The sequence below is a fragment of the Xyrauchen texanus genome, chromosome 22, assembly GCF_025860055.1.
Source record: "Xyrauchen texanus isolate HMW12.3.18 chromosome 22, RBS_HiC_50CHRs, whole genome shotgun sequence".
Lineage (NCBI taxonomy): Eukaryota > Metazoa > Chordata > Actinopteri > Cypriniformes > Catostomidae > Xyrauchen > Xyrauchen texanus.
In genome coordinates, this window is record NC_068297.1 from 29232804 (window position 1) to 29249544 (window position 16741).

The 16741-nt window shown below is 39.2% G+C and overlaps 1 protein-coding gene across 1 annotated transcript; it reads right to left on the bottom strand.

The window, feature by feature from the left end:
• Window positions 1–170: 170 nt before the first annotated feature.
• Window positions 171–9079, bottom strand: LOC127662200 (charged multivesicular body protein 3). The gene is made up of 6 exons (XM_052153296.1): window positions 8938–9079; window positions 8599–8659; window positions 8307–8486; window positions 4386–4507; window positions 4197–4311; window positions 171–2369 (listed from the first exon to the last, which is right to left on the bottom strand). Exons 1-6 carry the CDS (start codon window positions 8980–8982, stop codon window positions 2227–2229), a joined length of 666 nt encoding a protein of 221 aa, XP_052009256.1. The 5' UTR covers window positions 8983–9079; the 3' UTR covers window positions 171–2226.
• Between the last annotated feature and the right edge of the window lie 7662 nt (window positions 9080–16741).

The window sequence follows — 16741 nt, forward strand, 5'->3', positions numbered from 1 at the left end:
ATATAAAATATTTAACTTTTCATTTTAAGATTACTCAATTCAATTTCATGGAATTTTGTTAAAACTGAAAAGCATAAATCTTAATTTTATTTTTTGAGTGATGTTTTGTAAGAATCACCCATGTACTGAGTAATGTTAACATATACAGTATAATAATTATATCCTGGGGTCTCTTGTAATGCCATTTATTTAATTAATAACATGTAATATGAGAGACATAAGCAATTTAATGTAAAGTGTTACCAGTTTACTTTAAGAGTTAACTTCTTAAATAGCATTTTGGGGTGTTATATAAGATATCACATGACCAAAAATGACATTTCCCTTATTAATTACAGAATATTAGTTATCATCTTTTATGTAACAATGCTGTTTAGGTTGGCAGCACACACGTTGCCTAAAAAGGCTGTCTAGGTAAGCAGAATATTATTCTGTACTACAACTATTGTTAAAGCCAACAATTCTTTCCAATGCTGAAAGCTGGCTATCCATGTAAGACTTCTGTCTGAATAATTCTCAAATTTGCCAAACCTATGGTTATAAGGGAAAACATATACAGTATATATTTTTTTTGTATTTAAGTTTTTCTTTGTGAAACAAAAAATATAGCTTCTAAATTAGAGGTGATTCACAGTCAAAAGACACTCAAAAATATCTGGTTCCCTCATACAAGCTGTGGATGAGTGGAGAGAAAGGGGGTGAAAGGGAGAAAATTGAGATAAGGGAAATAAACCCATGAGAATCCCAATAGACAAGATGCTAACCCCCCTTTTACCTAGTAAGCAAGGTCTATTGAGTGTAAACTCAGTGCTGTTTATTTTTCTTTAGAACACCCTTTAAAGCAAATACTTCTGTACAAGATTATTGGCTCTCCGAATGTACCTAAATACCCCTTTTTTGTTTGTAAAATGTATTAGTACATTTTTTTTACCATAACACAAAACAAATATTTGTGCAGGCATTGACAGCAAATGTCTAACATGAAGCAATATTATCCATCAATTTGATTCACTCAAGAGATTATAAATAATTCGACATTACATATTGAGTCTGAATCTGTACAAAATCTGTGTACTTGTTGTTAACTCCAGAGCCCATAATGTACATAAAATACATAGACACTGATTTTAACATGCCATAATAAAAATTAATTATGATGTAAAAATGCACTAATTTTCCTCTCTCTGTTTGAGGGCAATTGCTTCCTGTTAGAATTATAGCACGCACAACATTCGGTCAATACATTTAAATCGTATGGGACTGGCCACAAAGCCGGGTTGCATTGATTATTATAGTGTTAAACAAATGATGTGTTATCGTTTCTTGCCAAGTTGAATTGACAGTCATTTACATCATCAAAGAGCACAGAGGAACAAATTAGTAACGTAAAATGAGCCTAAATAGCAAAAGCATAAAAATACAAAGACATCACCAGATTTGAACTATAACAGGCAGAAATCCAAATTTTTTCAGAAACAAAACAGAAAACAAGACAGAATGGGATCAGTTCATTCAGGTTTGATAGGGGCCAGCTATAAAAGCTAGCCAGTTCCCAAGCACAACCGTTCCTTTATTCAGAATGTCCGTATGAACTGCCCCCACTCCATCTATAACGGAGTGTTTACTTACAAAACAACAATGCAAACCATTATCAATATTTTTATATTCCGTATTTGTACAAGATTTACAAGTAACGGCTTCCATGAAAATGTCTTACTTAGTAAAACCAATTTACAAGATATTGGAAAGAACTATTCACTTAGCCTTAGTAAGGCTTGAGCAAAAAAACAGCAAATATGACAACAGAGACAAAACGACTAGACCGACACCAATATGACACCACTGCACAACAGATCCTTAGACAAGCTGCTCAGCCGTAGGCGTAGATTTAAAATGAACAGAGTTTAAATACCTATAAAGAAAATGGCCATAAAAAGTCAATGAGCTGAAATATGCATCCAGCTGCTACCACATTTGAGTGCTCACTTCATAACATGTTGTTTTCATTCATTCTGTATAATAAAGTATTTTTTTCTATTCCATATCGTCCTCAATAGAAATTAATTAGTTTTTTTGTGCAGTTTGAAATGAACCCTTAAATAAAACAGAAAGGTGCCTAAAAGGCCCTTATAGGTACAATTTGTATGACTGAACAACAGAAAAAAAAAAGAAATGGGGTTGTTGTCTATGCCTGAAGCACTTAGGGGTGAAATATATATAGGTCATTTAGCTTCTCAGTTCTGCTAGTCTGGACTGCATCTCCTCAATGTCTTCTTCTTCTTCTTCATCTTCTGAGGCTGCCGTGGCCCCAGGTGGCCCCATTTCAGGCAGGGCATCTGTAACTTTGCTGGGAGCTTTTCCAAGAGCACCTATTAATAAGCAAAGCAAAACAAAACACTTAGCATCATTTTGAAGTCTCAAACTGCTTAAAGATTATTATTACATACTCTATACATGTGAGGGGCTGGGAGAAATTTGATTTTTCATTGATGCATTGCAATTCTGTGTTGATCCACAAATTATTTATTTAGGGTCTTGACTGCAAGATAATGACTCTCTGTCATGTTTTCATGTTTTTCATTTAGATTAAGTCAGTTTCATTGAGCCAACATAATTTAGTTAGATTAGATCAAATTAAAATACTATAGTAGTTTTAACTAAACTTCATTTGTTCATCAAGGTTTGTTTAATACATCTTCTCATATTGGCCCAACTTAATTTATTTTATTAATCATTAGTATATGCAAAGGTGAACAAGTGTAAGGACAGTGAAACTGCCGATTTAAAGAAACATCTTACAGAGCTAAGCATTATTCAAGTCAAGTATCACTTGAAAGTAAAAGTCTACCCTCAACCTAAGCACAAGCACCACAAAACTCCAGCATAACAGACACTCTTTTAAAAAATCCCAATATAACCGAACATTAAACCTGAACAAATCTCCTCATATTCTCATCTTGCTGAAAAATGCCTAAAATACTTAATTTCAACACTTGTTCTCCCTATCCAGTCCCAAGCAAAGCATACTGGAAAATGGAAATCCCCCTGCCTAGTTTCATCAATGCTACATCAACGCAAACTATTCACATAGTCCCAAATTGATTGAGTCAACTTCCATTTTACAAACTGAAATGGAAAGAACGCAATGAAATCAAGTAGGACAAAATGTTATAGAATTGTGTTGCTTTAGTTTAATTGAGTAATTTGAACAAGCAGCAAAAATCCTTTTTTTGAGTATATCAGCATTTAAAAAAAATACCCCGTTTTGAGGTTCATGAGTAAAAACTGTTCTACTATAGCAGTCACAGCAAAAACTGTGAATAAACCAACAAGAACAAAAGGTACTGGTGTCTGTTCAATAATCACTAAACAGACAGATGTGCTTATTTATATATATATATATATATATATATATATATATATATATATATATATATATATATATATATATATATATATATTTTTTTTACCCCATTTTCTCCCCAATTTGGCATTCCCAATTCTCACTACTTAGTAGGTCCTCGTGGTGGCGCGGTTACTCACCTCAATCCAGATGGCGGAGGTCAAGTCTCTGTTGCCTCCACTTCTGAGATCGTCAATATGGCACGTATCTTATCATGTGACTCATTGTGCAAGACACAGCAGATACTGTCCTCGATCCACACGCAAAATCTTACCACACGCCCCATTGAGAGTGAGAACCACTAATCATGACCATGAGGAGGTTACCCCATGTGACCCTACCCTCCCTAGCAACCGGGCCAATTTGGTTGCTTAGGAGACCTGGCTGGAGTCACTCAGCACACCCTGGATTCAAACTCACGACTCCAGGAGTGGTAGTCAGTGTCAATACTCGCTGAGATACCCAGGCCCAATATGCTTTATGTATTTAGAGGAGATGTTTCAAGTCTGAAGTAATCACTGCTAAAAATCACACTTGCAAAAAAAGCACCTTAACTTACCCAAAAAAAAAAAGTTGCATCAAGAATTGCTCTGGAATCAGACCGTGACTTCATGAATCAAGATCAAATCAAATCTTGAGGTGCCTAAAAATTCCCACCCCAACGCGTGGTAACAATATGTTTTGTGCCGTTACTGTAGCATTGTTATAACAGGAAATGGCTGTAAAGACATGATAAATCTGACACAGAAACTGCCATTTCCACATTGTAGGTGTGGATAACACGTTCCCTTACCGGCTGTGATTTCAAAGAGGATCTTGTCCACCTCTGCCTCTGCTGCTTCCTCCATCTCCTCCTCATCGTCCATACCCTCCATTGTATCCTCCAGCATCTCCTCTATAATGCCGGCCTGTGTAACATAAATGCTTAACATTAGATATGTATCCTCCACTATTTGAAGGAGTGTTGTTTTAAGTGTCTGACCTTCATCATCTCTTTTGAGAGTTCTCTCATGGTAGCTTGAAGCTCTGGGATTTTAACCAGGCTTTGCATGGCTTTCATGACCTCTGAGCTTTTCTGCAAGGCCCCAACCACCCTTAATACAGCTGTAAAGGGACAAATACAGGGTAGAGTTACTCACCAGTAGCCAATAACTTTTGAAGGAACTGCAACATAATCCATCCATCCATCCATCCATCTTCAACCGCTTATCCGAAGTCGGGTCGCGGGGGCAGCTGCTCCAGCAGGGGGCCCCAAACTTCCCTATCCCGAGCCACATTAACCAACTCTGACTGGGGGACCCCAAGGCGTTCCCAGGCCAGTGTGGAGATGTAATCTCTCCACCTAGTCCTGGGTCTTCCCCGAGGCCTCCTCCCAGCTGGACATGCCTGAAACACCTCCCTAGGGAGGCGGCCAGGGGGCATCCTTACCAGATGCCCAAACCACCTCAACTGACTCCTTTCAACGCAAAGGAGCAGCGGCTCTACTCCGAGCTCCTCACGGATGACTGAGCTCCTCACCCTATCTCTAAGGGAGAAGCCCGCCACCCTTCTGAGGAAGCCCATTTCGGCCGCTTGTACTCGCGACCTAGTTCTTTCGGTCATGACCCAACCTTCATGACCATAGGTGAGGGTAGGAACAAAAATTGACCGGTAGATCGAGAGCTTTGCCTTTCGGCTCAGCTCTCTTTTCGTGACAACGGTGCGATAGAGCGAGTGCAATACCGCCCCTGCTGCCCCGACTCTCCGACCAACCTCCCGCTCCATTGTCCCCTCACTCGTGAACAAGACCCCGAGGTACTTGAACTCCTTCACCCTGCAACATAATACATGGGTAAAATCGAACTAAAACAATAGTTTGAACCTTGCTGATGTAAGTGACATGAGAACAAAATCTGTCTACAAAAGAAAACGTCTGTCAAGACCTATGCATCATCTGACAATTTCTCATAATATGATCTAAATGGAAATAGTGGGGGCAATAGCAACTGCAGTAAACAAAAATAAATATGTGGTTGGAATTTTTGTTGATCTAATGAAAGTATTTGATATCCGTGATGGAAAGTCTAAGAGTCGGTCTCATTCACTGGATTTTATTGTGTTCAAAGGACTTCTTTATTGTTTTACTCACCATTTTACAAAAAGTTTTATTGAGCAAATGTTTAATCCGTCCAATTTATCGGTTTTGTTTTTAAATCTCATGTGTCTTTTGGTTATGTTTTGTATTTATTCAAAAATGTTGTATTTAAGAATGGAGAGATGAGGGTTAATTTTATTTAATATAATAGTTTGTTCCAATTAGCAAAGGTGGGAAAATTGTGTATTTCAACCAGCTGCCACAAGGGGAGATGAAGGAAAATGGACAATTAGTGTTTGGAGCACATGGGCAAGGTTGCTAGCGCTGATTGAGCGCAAATGACTCTGGCCTCCATAGTTTAGGGAGGGGAGTTGGTACTGCTCTTAGTACCAAAAAGCTTTTAGACTGTTATTTTTTTGTTGTTGCTTTTAAACACTAATTTATGCACATTTTGCACCTCTAATGGAATAAACACCATTTTGGAATGCCATTCCTTCTCTCTGGTGTGATTCTCCTTCATGACTGCTTTGGTCCCTGTCACAATTCCATTGATCATAAAAAAGTACTAAATATGGTTTATTTGGTTATTTGACCAATATATTAATTTAAATGATAATGTTACACAGTCAATGCAAGTTAAATGCGGAGTGCCACAGGGATCCGTTTAAGGTCCAACATTATTTATTTTGTATATGAATGACTGGGATGGCATCGAAAGTGCTCAAATGTATTTGTTTGCAGATTATACAAATGTTTTTTACTCTAATGAAAATTTAGATAATGTATTAAATGTAGTGTAAAAATAATTGAAGGTAAAACAAAAATGGTTTGATATAAATTGTCCTTAAATCTTGGGAAAACAAAGTACATGATATTTAGAAATAGAAAGATGAAAACAGATCGGCAGATAGAAAGAGACACTGCAATAATTGAAAGAGTTTATGTTATTATCGAGGATAAATTAATTTGAAAAGCACACAAATCAAGTAAAATCGAAAGCAGCAAAATCGATTGCACTTTTGTCAAGGATTATTTAAATGAAAATGCATTTTATAATAATAATAATAATACATTTTATTTAAAGCGCCTTATCAGGACAACCCAAGGACACTGTACAAAACAGATAAAAACCATTAAAACAGTAAACAATAAAATTGGCAAAACAACATTGAGGTGATATGGGTCAGGCGGAATATGATTGTCTAAACAAGTGAGTTTTGAGTTTGGATTTGAAAAGATTAAATGAGTTGATGGTACGAAGATCTGGAGGGAGGGAATTCCAAAGATGGGGAGCAGAGCGACTAAACGCCCTGTTCCCCATTGTGACAAGACGAGCAGGGGGAACAGAAAGATGGCAGGTGTGAGATGACCGGAGTGAACGAGTAGGGATGTTTAAATGGAGAAGATCTGAGATATATAGAGGAGCCATGTTATGAACTGCTTTGTAAGTAATGAGAAGTATTTTAAAGATGATCCTCTGTTTGACAGGAAGCCAGTGAAGTTGTTGCAAGACGGGAGTGATATGATGAAAAATAGGGGTCTGAGTAATCAGGCGTGCAGCAGAGTTCTGTAGGAGCTGCAGCTTCTGGAGCGACTTATTAGGGAGGCCAAACAGGAGTGAGTTGCAGTAATCTAACCGAGATGTGATAAGACTGTGAACCAGGATGGCGGTGGTTTTTGGAGTAAGAGAGGGACGGAGGCGGGAAATGTTACGCAGGTGGAAATAGGCTGACCGGGTGATGCTGTTAATGTGAGAGTGGAAGGATAAAGTGCTGTCAAGGACGACACCCAGACTCTTAACCTGAGGGGAGGGAAGGATAGTTGAGTTATCAATGGTAATGGAAACTTTATTAGCTTTAGAGAGGGTATGAGGTGTGCCCACCAGGAGGACTTCGGTTTTTGAACTGTTCAGTTTGAGAAAGTTGGATGAAAACCAAGAGTGAATTTCTTGGAGACAGAGGGTAAGAGAGGTTGGCGGGAGTAAAGAAGATGGTTTAGTAGAGAGGTAGAGCTGGGTGTCGTCCGCGTAGCAATGAAATTTAATGTTATGTTTACGGAGGATGTGACCAAGAGGGAGGATGTATATGATAAAAAGGAGAGGCCCCAATACAGAGCCTTGGGGCACTCCGGCGGAGACGGGGAAGGTAATATCTTGTATTGTTCAATAATTGTGCCTTATATTACATATTATGTTGCAGTATGGGGTAATGCTTGTAAGACTTATACTCATTAAATTTTTATGTGTAAAAAAAAAAAAAGCAATGAGAGTTATAACTAGAAGTAATTATAGAGAACCATCAAATCATCTACATGTAAAACTAAAGATTTTGAAATTTAGAGATCTGGTGGATATCAATATTGTTCAAATTATGTATAGGTACTGTATTATTACCGAATGATATGTGTGATAATATGATGATATATGTGGGTGAGAAACGAGTCATTTTTTTACTATCAATCTCCACTTCCACTTTCATATTCATCATTTTTGGCGAGTCACATTTTTGTGCATATCAACACCTACTGTAATGTTGTCACCCATTCCCTTGCATTGTATGGACCTACAGAGCTGAAATATTATTTTAAAAATCTTAATTTCTGTTCAGTAGATGAAAGAAAGTCATAAATATCTGGTATGGCATGTGGGTGAGAAAATTATTAGAGAATTTTCCTTTTTGGGTCAACTGTCCTTTAACTAACGCAAACGCAATACCAAATAATTTTAAATATTGTGCAATAGGTTAAACAACATTGCTACCAAATGAATTAATTAGTGCCATCTGTTAACTTAAGTTTACTGTGTGGTCATCAAATAAAAACTATACTCACACAATTGATTTTTCATACTGAGTAGCACAGAGTTCATTTGTGCTTTTGAGGCATACAGCTTGTTGATCGCTTTCTTTGATTGAATCATCTCTTTGGCGAGGATGATACAGACATCTTTCTGTCCCTTCTTAGCAGCATCTTTGATGGATCTCTTCACCTTCTCTTCTTCTCTTTGAATATCTTCATTAAATCATAAAACATAAACCATTACAACTTATGTAAGCAAGCACACTCATTAAAATATTTTATAATTGCATTATTAGAATAAGTTACAATGAATTAAAACATTCACCTCGGATTTGCCTGTCAATAACTCTCATTTCTTTCCTGATTTTAAGAGACCATTCATTGATCTGTGTAAAATACAAACATAAACATATGAGACAGGCTACCTGTTGTAACTAGATTTAACTATCAACGTGTAAAGTCGATTTTTCATAACCCACAGCATTAGGTGTAACTTTTTAGTGAGTCGTTTAATTTAGTTTGAGCATTGACTAAAGGCATTACGTAATGAGCAAGTGGCCAACTAATATGACAGTTAAGTAAAGGCCTGCTACTATTTACAATCTAACATTTCTATTAAACCCGTTAACTCCCATCGCCCAATACAAACGATGTATTCCCTTACCAGGTCCTTTGGTGGTTTTTCTTGTGTCTTTCCAAAAAGCCCCATTTTAAACCTCTAAGTTAGTTAGGTTAAACAGATACGGGCTCAAAATAGTGCATTACAAGCCCACTTCCTGATTTCAATCGTTCAACATATAAAAAAATTCGTTCAACATATGACAACATGGTAACTTCCGGTCAAAATGATAATTGTTCACTTTTCATAATAAAAGTCACTTTAACTGCTTATTTTTGCCGAGATGTGCTAAGCCACCCACCATGATTAAAAGATATGTGCCTCATAGAAACCTGTAATTGTTTTTGTAGGCACGATGATAATTCATATTTTTTTCTGTAATCATTAACAAATATTCTAATATATTTGTTAATCTTTGTTATGTAGAAATGTACAATAAATGTTGCCATAAGTCACCAAAATGGAGACAATTGTATATTGTAAGACAGAAGAAAAAAATCAAATATTTAAAATACATTCAGTTTAAAAATGAATTTTAATAATATCACAATAGATGTTTCTTTTAAAATAAAGAGAACACTAATAAAGTGAACAGTGAGCATATAAAAAAGCCAAAAACCTCTTATGTTTTACTTCACATTATTAATTCAGCTCATATGTTCTCTTCTCACTGTGTGCTGCTCAGTGGAATGGCTATAAAAACTAAGCCTTTGAACCAAAAGAGTGCAGAGCTCCCCTTTGATAGAGCCGCTCTTTCACATGCATTAGATTAGGCTTTGGACATTGGAAGTTAAATACTTCTTTCACACATAGAAGAATATAAAAGAGGCTCTGCTAACTGCAAAACAAGATTTTTACTCTTGACAAAATATAGCTGTAAAGTTTTACAAATGTAGGCTACAATTATAATTTAATTTAATTTAATTTAATCAAGTGACCAGATAAGAAAATAATTTGTTATTATATGAGCAAAAATATTAGCTAAAAACCTATAATGCACAATTTAAGAAATAGGCTGCATAGAAATAAAAAGATGGTGGTAGGGGATGGGAGATGATAGGTTATTATTATTATTGTTATTATTATTTTATTGAACTCAGCTTTTTTGACTGGTGGCTTTTGAAGGAGTTACATCATCATGGAGTCTTCACCACTGGCTGAAGTGATCCAGAACCTCTCTGGCATTCAACAGAATCAACACCTGGCCCTCATCGAGCTGTGGTTGGAGCAGGAGTAGCATTTTCAACTCCTACTCCAGGCCCAAGCAGAAGACTGGAAGGCGTTTCGGAGCCTGATCACATGTGAGGGGGCTACGGCTGCGACCCTGGAGCCCACACTGAATGCCTCACTGGTTACTCTGGTTAAAATGGGCCCTGCCAACGGATCCAGAGGCCTACCTCGATCTGTTCGTGAAGATGGCCGCTTGACCAGTGGGTGGCCCACTTATTGCCATTGTTCTCCAGATATGCACAACTAGTGCCCCAACAACTCCCCACAGCTAACCTCCTCATGTACGCTGATCTAAAGAGAGCCAGCATGCAACGAGTCAGTTGTAGTCCAGAACAGAGTCGCCAACACTTCCGATCCCTGTGACTGGGAAAGTACAGCCACATTTTTGCCTTCTCGCAGCAGCTCTGAGACGCCTGCCAGAAATGATTGCTTGCTGAGGGGACCCTCAGGCCCCAGGACATCATAGATCTGGTGACACTGGAGCAGTTCATCTCCCAGCTTCCTTGTGGCATGTCAGAGTGGGTCTAGTGTCACTGTCCAGCTTTGCTGGAGGATGTGGTCCAGTTGGCAGAGGACAACATGATGGCATTTCCGGGAACGACCTAAGCAGAGTCTCTCTCTCCCATCTCCCCTCTCACTCTCTCTCCCCTTCCCCTAAACACCACCACTGCCAATCCTCTTTTCATCACATCCTCGCCCCCAGGAGACAGGGCGGTACCATGCCTAATTCTCTTTCCCCTGTTGACCCTGTCTCTCTACGCTATCCCTCCCAGGTTGGCGGGCTCAATCCCATGAGTGTAGTAGGGAATTCTGGGCTGGTCTGTTAGAGCTGTGGGGAGCCAGGGCACTTCCAGGACCAGTGTCAAGTCCAGGCACTCTGGTCCGGGCTTTGGTGGTTTCTGGCTGTTCCCAAACCTCTATCCACCAACGCTTGGTTCAAAACGGAGCATTGGACACAAATAATCGGGTAAAGCTGCGGTGGGTGCACAGGATATTCACACGTATCTGGTGGTTACCATTGAGATACTATTCCGGGGGAGAAAACATAGAATGGAGGCTGCAGTTAATTCCCACCTCACCCATCCGCTGATATTGGGGATGAATTGGCCTGATTTTAAGAATTTATTAAGGGAAATCTGTGCGGATGGGTCCTGTGAAATAATGTCTGTGTGTGTGACGTGCGATGCAATGGCTGGAGAGGAGGTGCCAGGGCCGTCTAAATCTGCTCCGCATCAAAGTGATGCAAGGAAGGAAGTCCCTGCCCTCAGGGAATTCCCTGAAGGGGAATCGAGTGATGCAGGACACTCAAACTAAAGAGAATACAACCCAGTTATTAGTAACAAAGAGCCATCGGGAAGCTCTCTTCCAGGCGGTTCATCATAATTCGATGTCTGGCCATTGAGTACAGGAAAAAGCACGTTCGCAGGTTGCATGCAGCTTGCCATGAATGTCAGTTGGTCAATCCACTGGCCACCCCAAAAGCTCGATTGCGCCCTCTACCCCTAATCGAGGTACCCTTTGAAAGAATTGGTATGGACCTTGTCGGGCTATTACTATGCAGATTATGCAATGCGACATCTGGAAGCATGTAGTGTTGCAGAGGCACTCTTCTGAATAATCTCCTGAGTTGGGATTCCAAAAGAAATCCTCACTGATCAGGGCACTAAATTTATGTCACGAACACTATGCAAACATTACGAATTATTAGGTATTACATCGATTTGCACCAGTGTTTACCACCCACAAACTGATGGCTTGGTGGTGCGATTAAATAAAGCCCTGAAAAATATGATTTGTAAGTTCATAAATGAGAATGCTAGATATTTGGGATAAAAGGCTCCAACCCCTGTTATTTGTAGTGCAAGAGATTCCACAAGCCTCCACAGGGATTTTCCCCATTCGAGCTGCTGTGTGGGCATCGCCTGCACGGCGTGCTCGACTTCATAAGGGAAACAGCAAAAATGAAATTCAGTACGTTCTTGATCTTACAGCAAAACTCAACACTTTGTTTAACACAGGGGAATTTGCTTCAAGCTCCAGAACGTCAAAGCCGGCTGTATGACAGGGGCACTCGACTATGGGAATTAGCAGTGGTAGATAAAGTACTTGTACAACTGCCCACCTCAAGCTATAAATTACTCGCAAAGTGGCAAGGGCCCTTTGAGGTCACATGGCGAGTTGGAGATCTCAATTATGAGATTAAGTGAACGGATGGGGTGGGGCACGTCAAGTTTACCACCTCAAGCTCCTTGGAGTGATGCAGTCCCTGTAGTCTTGGTGATGGTAGTCCCAGAGGGGTCGGAGCTCGGGACAGAGGTGATGCTCAAACCTAATCAATTCACCCCGGTCCCGTGTGGAGACCAGCTCTCACCGTCACAGCTCACAGAGGTAGCCAAGTTGCAAGCAGAATTTACAGACATGTTCTCGCCTCTCCCCATCACAAAACTCTTAGAGCACCACATCGAGACCACCCCTTAGGGAAACTAAGTACAGCACCATTGAAAAGGAGTGTTTGGTGATCAAGTGGGCTGTCCTCACACTCCACTACTACCTGCTGGGGCAGGCCTTCACCCTCTTTTCAGATCATGCCCCACTCCAGTGACTCCATCACCCGTAACGTAACGAGATCACCAAGCTGGTTGGCATAATTTCTAACAGCTGTTTCTTGCTACAGTGATAGCAGATTGAACTGACTGAACTAAGAAAAGCACAGAGAAGGCTGCACTCAAGTACCTGAAGCGTGCCACAGCTCCCCGTCTCCTACTTCCATACTCAAACATTAACGTGTGTTACACCTCCGTATTCACAACTTTCTCTGGCTGACGCTCATACCAGAGGTGATCAGGCACGCTCAGGCTGAGTTCTTTTAACATTGGCTTGTTGTAGATAGCTAGCGATCTTATTATGCCGAGGCATGTATTCAGTCGGTGTTAGCATGAAACAGCCTGCGATAATTTGCTTGAGAATTGTTCGTTGGTTGTAATGTGTATTCAGTGCCTGATCTTGAGCTGCTATTTTACGACTCTCCTTTTCTGCCTTGAGACCAGCACTTTGCAACCAGTTCATTGTCAGAATCAGAATTAGAATAAGCTTTATTGCCAAGTGTTCTCAAGTACACAAGGAATTTTGTTTGGTGATAGGAGAAACAAGCGTACACAGAACATTACAGTGAGACACAGAATATCAAACAAGGTAAGAGTATAAATAGACAAACAAATAATAATAATAATAGGACATATAACAGAATGGTGTATGTACATGTGCAAGTGGTAACGTATGTGCAAGGTAGGGGTATGTATAATTATTGAATTAAATATGTTAATTTTAGGGGCTGTCAATCGATTAAAGATTTTTATTGAATTAATTACATGGTGTCCCGATGAATTAATCGCGATTAATCGCATATACAAATATTTGCTGATAAAGACCCTCATATACATAATTCATATATATATATATATATATATACATATATATATATATATATATATATATATATATATATATATATAAAAACATTCAATAATTTCAATAAACTAAATATTCAGATAATTAAAATGCATTACATTCTTGTGGCAGAAGAGTTCATCATTGATAAGACCGTTCAAAAAGCGGCTTTAGAAAACAATGTATTGTTTACTACCATATAATTGATCATAAGTCAATCATTGGCATACAGTTCACAGCAATCCATTTCACAAGTGAATTTGTCAATCAGTTGGAGATTTATTATGAGGGCTTGTTCAAGAGCCCGTCAATGAACAACTGCGTCAGATAACAAGCCAGGGGTATACATAGTACACAATATTACAGATATATTTTACAATAATGCCAAGACATTATATTCATTACATAGTGCAATGCTTTTCAATGCTTTTGAGTTGTTGGAGGTGCAAAGAGAATTTAAATAATATTTTAAGTCTTTACAAAAAAGTGCAAATAGGGGCTTTATAGACATACATTTACACTTATGTATAAAACAACTTGGCAAGAAAAATAAACAGAATAATCAGAAAATATTAACTTAGGTTATCAAAACTGTGAAAACCAAATAAAATGTCTTTATAAAGCAAAGAAAAAATAGTTAAAATAGAGGTACATACAAACAAACAAAATTTTCTCCAAAATACTACAGCGTGGACACATTCCCAAAAAAGGTGAGGGGCAGATTCATCTACAGCATTACAGAAGGAGCAAAGTGGATCTATTTCTGGGAAATAAAGATCGACTGGGTAAAAACGGTGTAACAGTTTAAAGGACACCTCCTTAACCTTGTTGGTAATTAAATATTTGTGAGGTAAAGACCATACGACCTGCATCAGACATGCTTGCGTCTCAGGTGTGTTGCTTCATAAAAGTAAAGTGTTTAGGTCACTGTGTCAAGTTAAATATAGTTAAATATAGTTTAGTATCCGCTGAAGGGTTGTTAATTTTTTATTCACTGTAATAAACTGTGTGTTGCTCACAAGGCTGAAATTTCACTTACTGCCCTCTGGAGTAAACAGGTGGTACTACAAGCTTGCATTTCTCAGGAATTTCTCAGGAAAGCATTGCGATTAAATGCGTTAATTTTTTAACGCGTTATTTTTTGTAAAATGAATCGCATGTTATTAAAGCGTTAAATCGACAGCCCTAGTTAATTTACATGTACATGAGATATGTATTTACATTATTGCACTATGGGGGAGTCCTGAGGCAGTTTAATTGTTCATGAGGTAATTGGCCTGAGGGTAAAGACCATGCTTGTGCCTGGATGTCCTGGTGCTCAGTGCTGTATATCACCGGCCAGAGGACAACAGTTCAGAGGGAGTGGGCAGGGTGTGTGGGGTCCAGAGTGACTCTACCTGCACGTTTCCTCACTCTGGAGATGTAAAGGTCTTGGAGGGTGGGCAGGGGGACACCAATAATCCTCTCAGCAATCCTGACTCTCCGTTGTAGTTTCCTTCTGTCTGATTTGGTGGCGGAACCAAACCAGACAGTTATAGATGTACACAGGACAGACGCAATGATGGCCGAGAAGAACTGTGTCAGCAAAACTAAAGGTTTTCAATCGTATCTTCCATCTGGGTTCTCGTTCAATTGATATTGACCCTTACTTGAAGTCCTCGGTTTGATCTCGGCAGCTATCACTACAGCTGTGGCATTCAGTTGATTGAGCTCTGTAATTTGAGGTGTTCATTCTTACTGATCTTGGTTAAGGCCAAGTTTACAGCTTGTTATTTTTCACCTAGCTGCTTATCAGGGTGGATTTTGCTAACACCTTTCCATTCTATGATGGTAATAGACTTTAGTTTAGAGTTTAGTCTAAACTTTAGAGTTTCTGTCTAATTTTTAGCTCCATATCGATCAATGTCATTGATTCATGTGATGCAGTTGGATGTTGAGTCACCTCCTCCAGCTTTGCATTTTGTATACAACAGGTCTTTTTCCATTTCGATAGGGCTTGGCACAGTCATTGATTGCCGCTTGATGTCTGTGACCATCTTGATTTCAGCAGCTGTAAATATTTTCTTTTTCTCTATTTCTCTCCGTTGGTTGGAGAGTTTTAAACTATCAAAGTCTTTGAGAAATTAAGGATTGCATGCTGTCCAGCCCTTAAATGCACCCATTGTCTTTGCTGCAGGTACAGTTCATTTTTAATTACTGCATAGTGGCATGCCCACATAACTTCTTTGTTTTCCTCTTGAGTCCTGCTATGTCTATTCTTGCTTGACTTGGTGCTGGTGGCAGATGTTTGTGCTTCAACTGGCTGGCTCCTATGAGACGTAGTCACGGTGGTGCAATTAGCCAGCTTCTCATGAGTTGCCGATTCAAGAACCAACTTTTCAACCCCAACTTGTTTGGCGATCAGTGGGGAACGCAGTCCTTTTTCATCTATGTGATGAGCGATGTGGCATGACTTTACTTTAATACATGTTATCATACTAACGGCAGTTGGGGAGATCCTTAATGGCTGGCCAAATTTCCTCTGAAGAGAAATCCTTCCACTTATCTGGTGTTATATCTTGGAAGTTTTGGTATTCAATTTTATTCAGGAAGCCTGGGTATTATGTGGTCTATCTTCTTCCAAGGTTTTCTCCAAAAGCTTTTGATGCGCTCTTGTAAGGGTGGCTCTATTAGGCCTATAGGTGCTTACTTTGCTTTAGCTCTCTATAGAAACTTTTGGCGTCTGACTGAAATAGTAGCAGATATTTGTGCTTTGACTGGCTGGCTCCTATGAGACGTAGTCTCGGCGATGCAATCTGCCAGCTTCTCGTGATGTGCTGAATCAATAGATGCCGAATCCATAGCTCCTTGTTCATCCATGCGACGAGCAATGTGACATGACTTTACTTTAATAAGTGTTATCATACTGATTTAGGTTTTGTTTTTTGTTGTTGTTTTTTTTGCCTGCTCTTTTAGCCATTGACTTGGTCCTAACATCATTGCAGCTCTTTCTTGAACAACATAAGTGCCCACTGCAACATGCTTCCGCAACTGAACTCAAGTCAATGTTACCAGTGGCACTATGTGGAAGTAGAGCTGGGACTTTATTATTATTATTATTACTACCACATCCAACGATGTACCCCCACGATGAGGTGGAACCACCCATTCTCATAGTTCTTTTTTTTTTTAC

Excerpts from the sequence above, each read along its gene's own strand:
- LOC127662200 (XM_052153296.1), bottom strand. The coding sequence starts at position 8,982 with ATGGGGCTTTTTGGAAAGACACAAGAAAAACCACCAAAGGACCTG. Across the intron at positions 8,660-8,937 it reads AAAAACCACCAAAGGACCTG|ATCAATGAATGGTCTCTTAA; the intron begins GTAAGGGAATAC and ends TATTTTACACAG. Across the intron at positions 2,370-4,196 it reads CCTCTTTGAAATCACAGCCG|GTGCTCTTGGAAAAGCTCCC; the intron begins GTAAGGGAACGT and ends GCTTATTAATAG.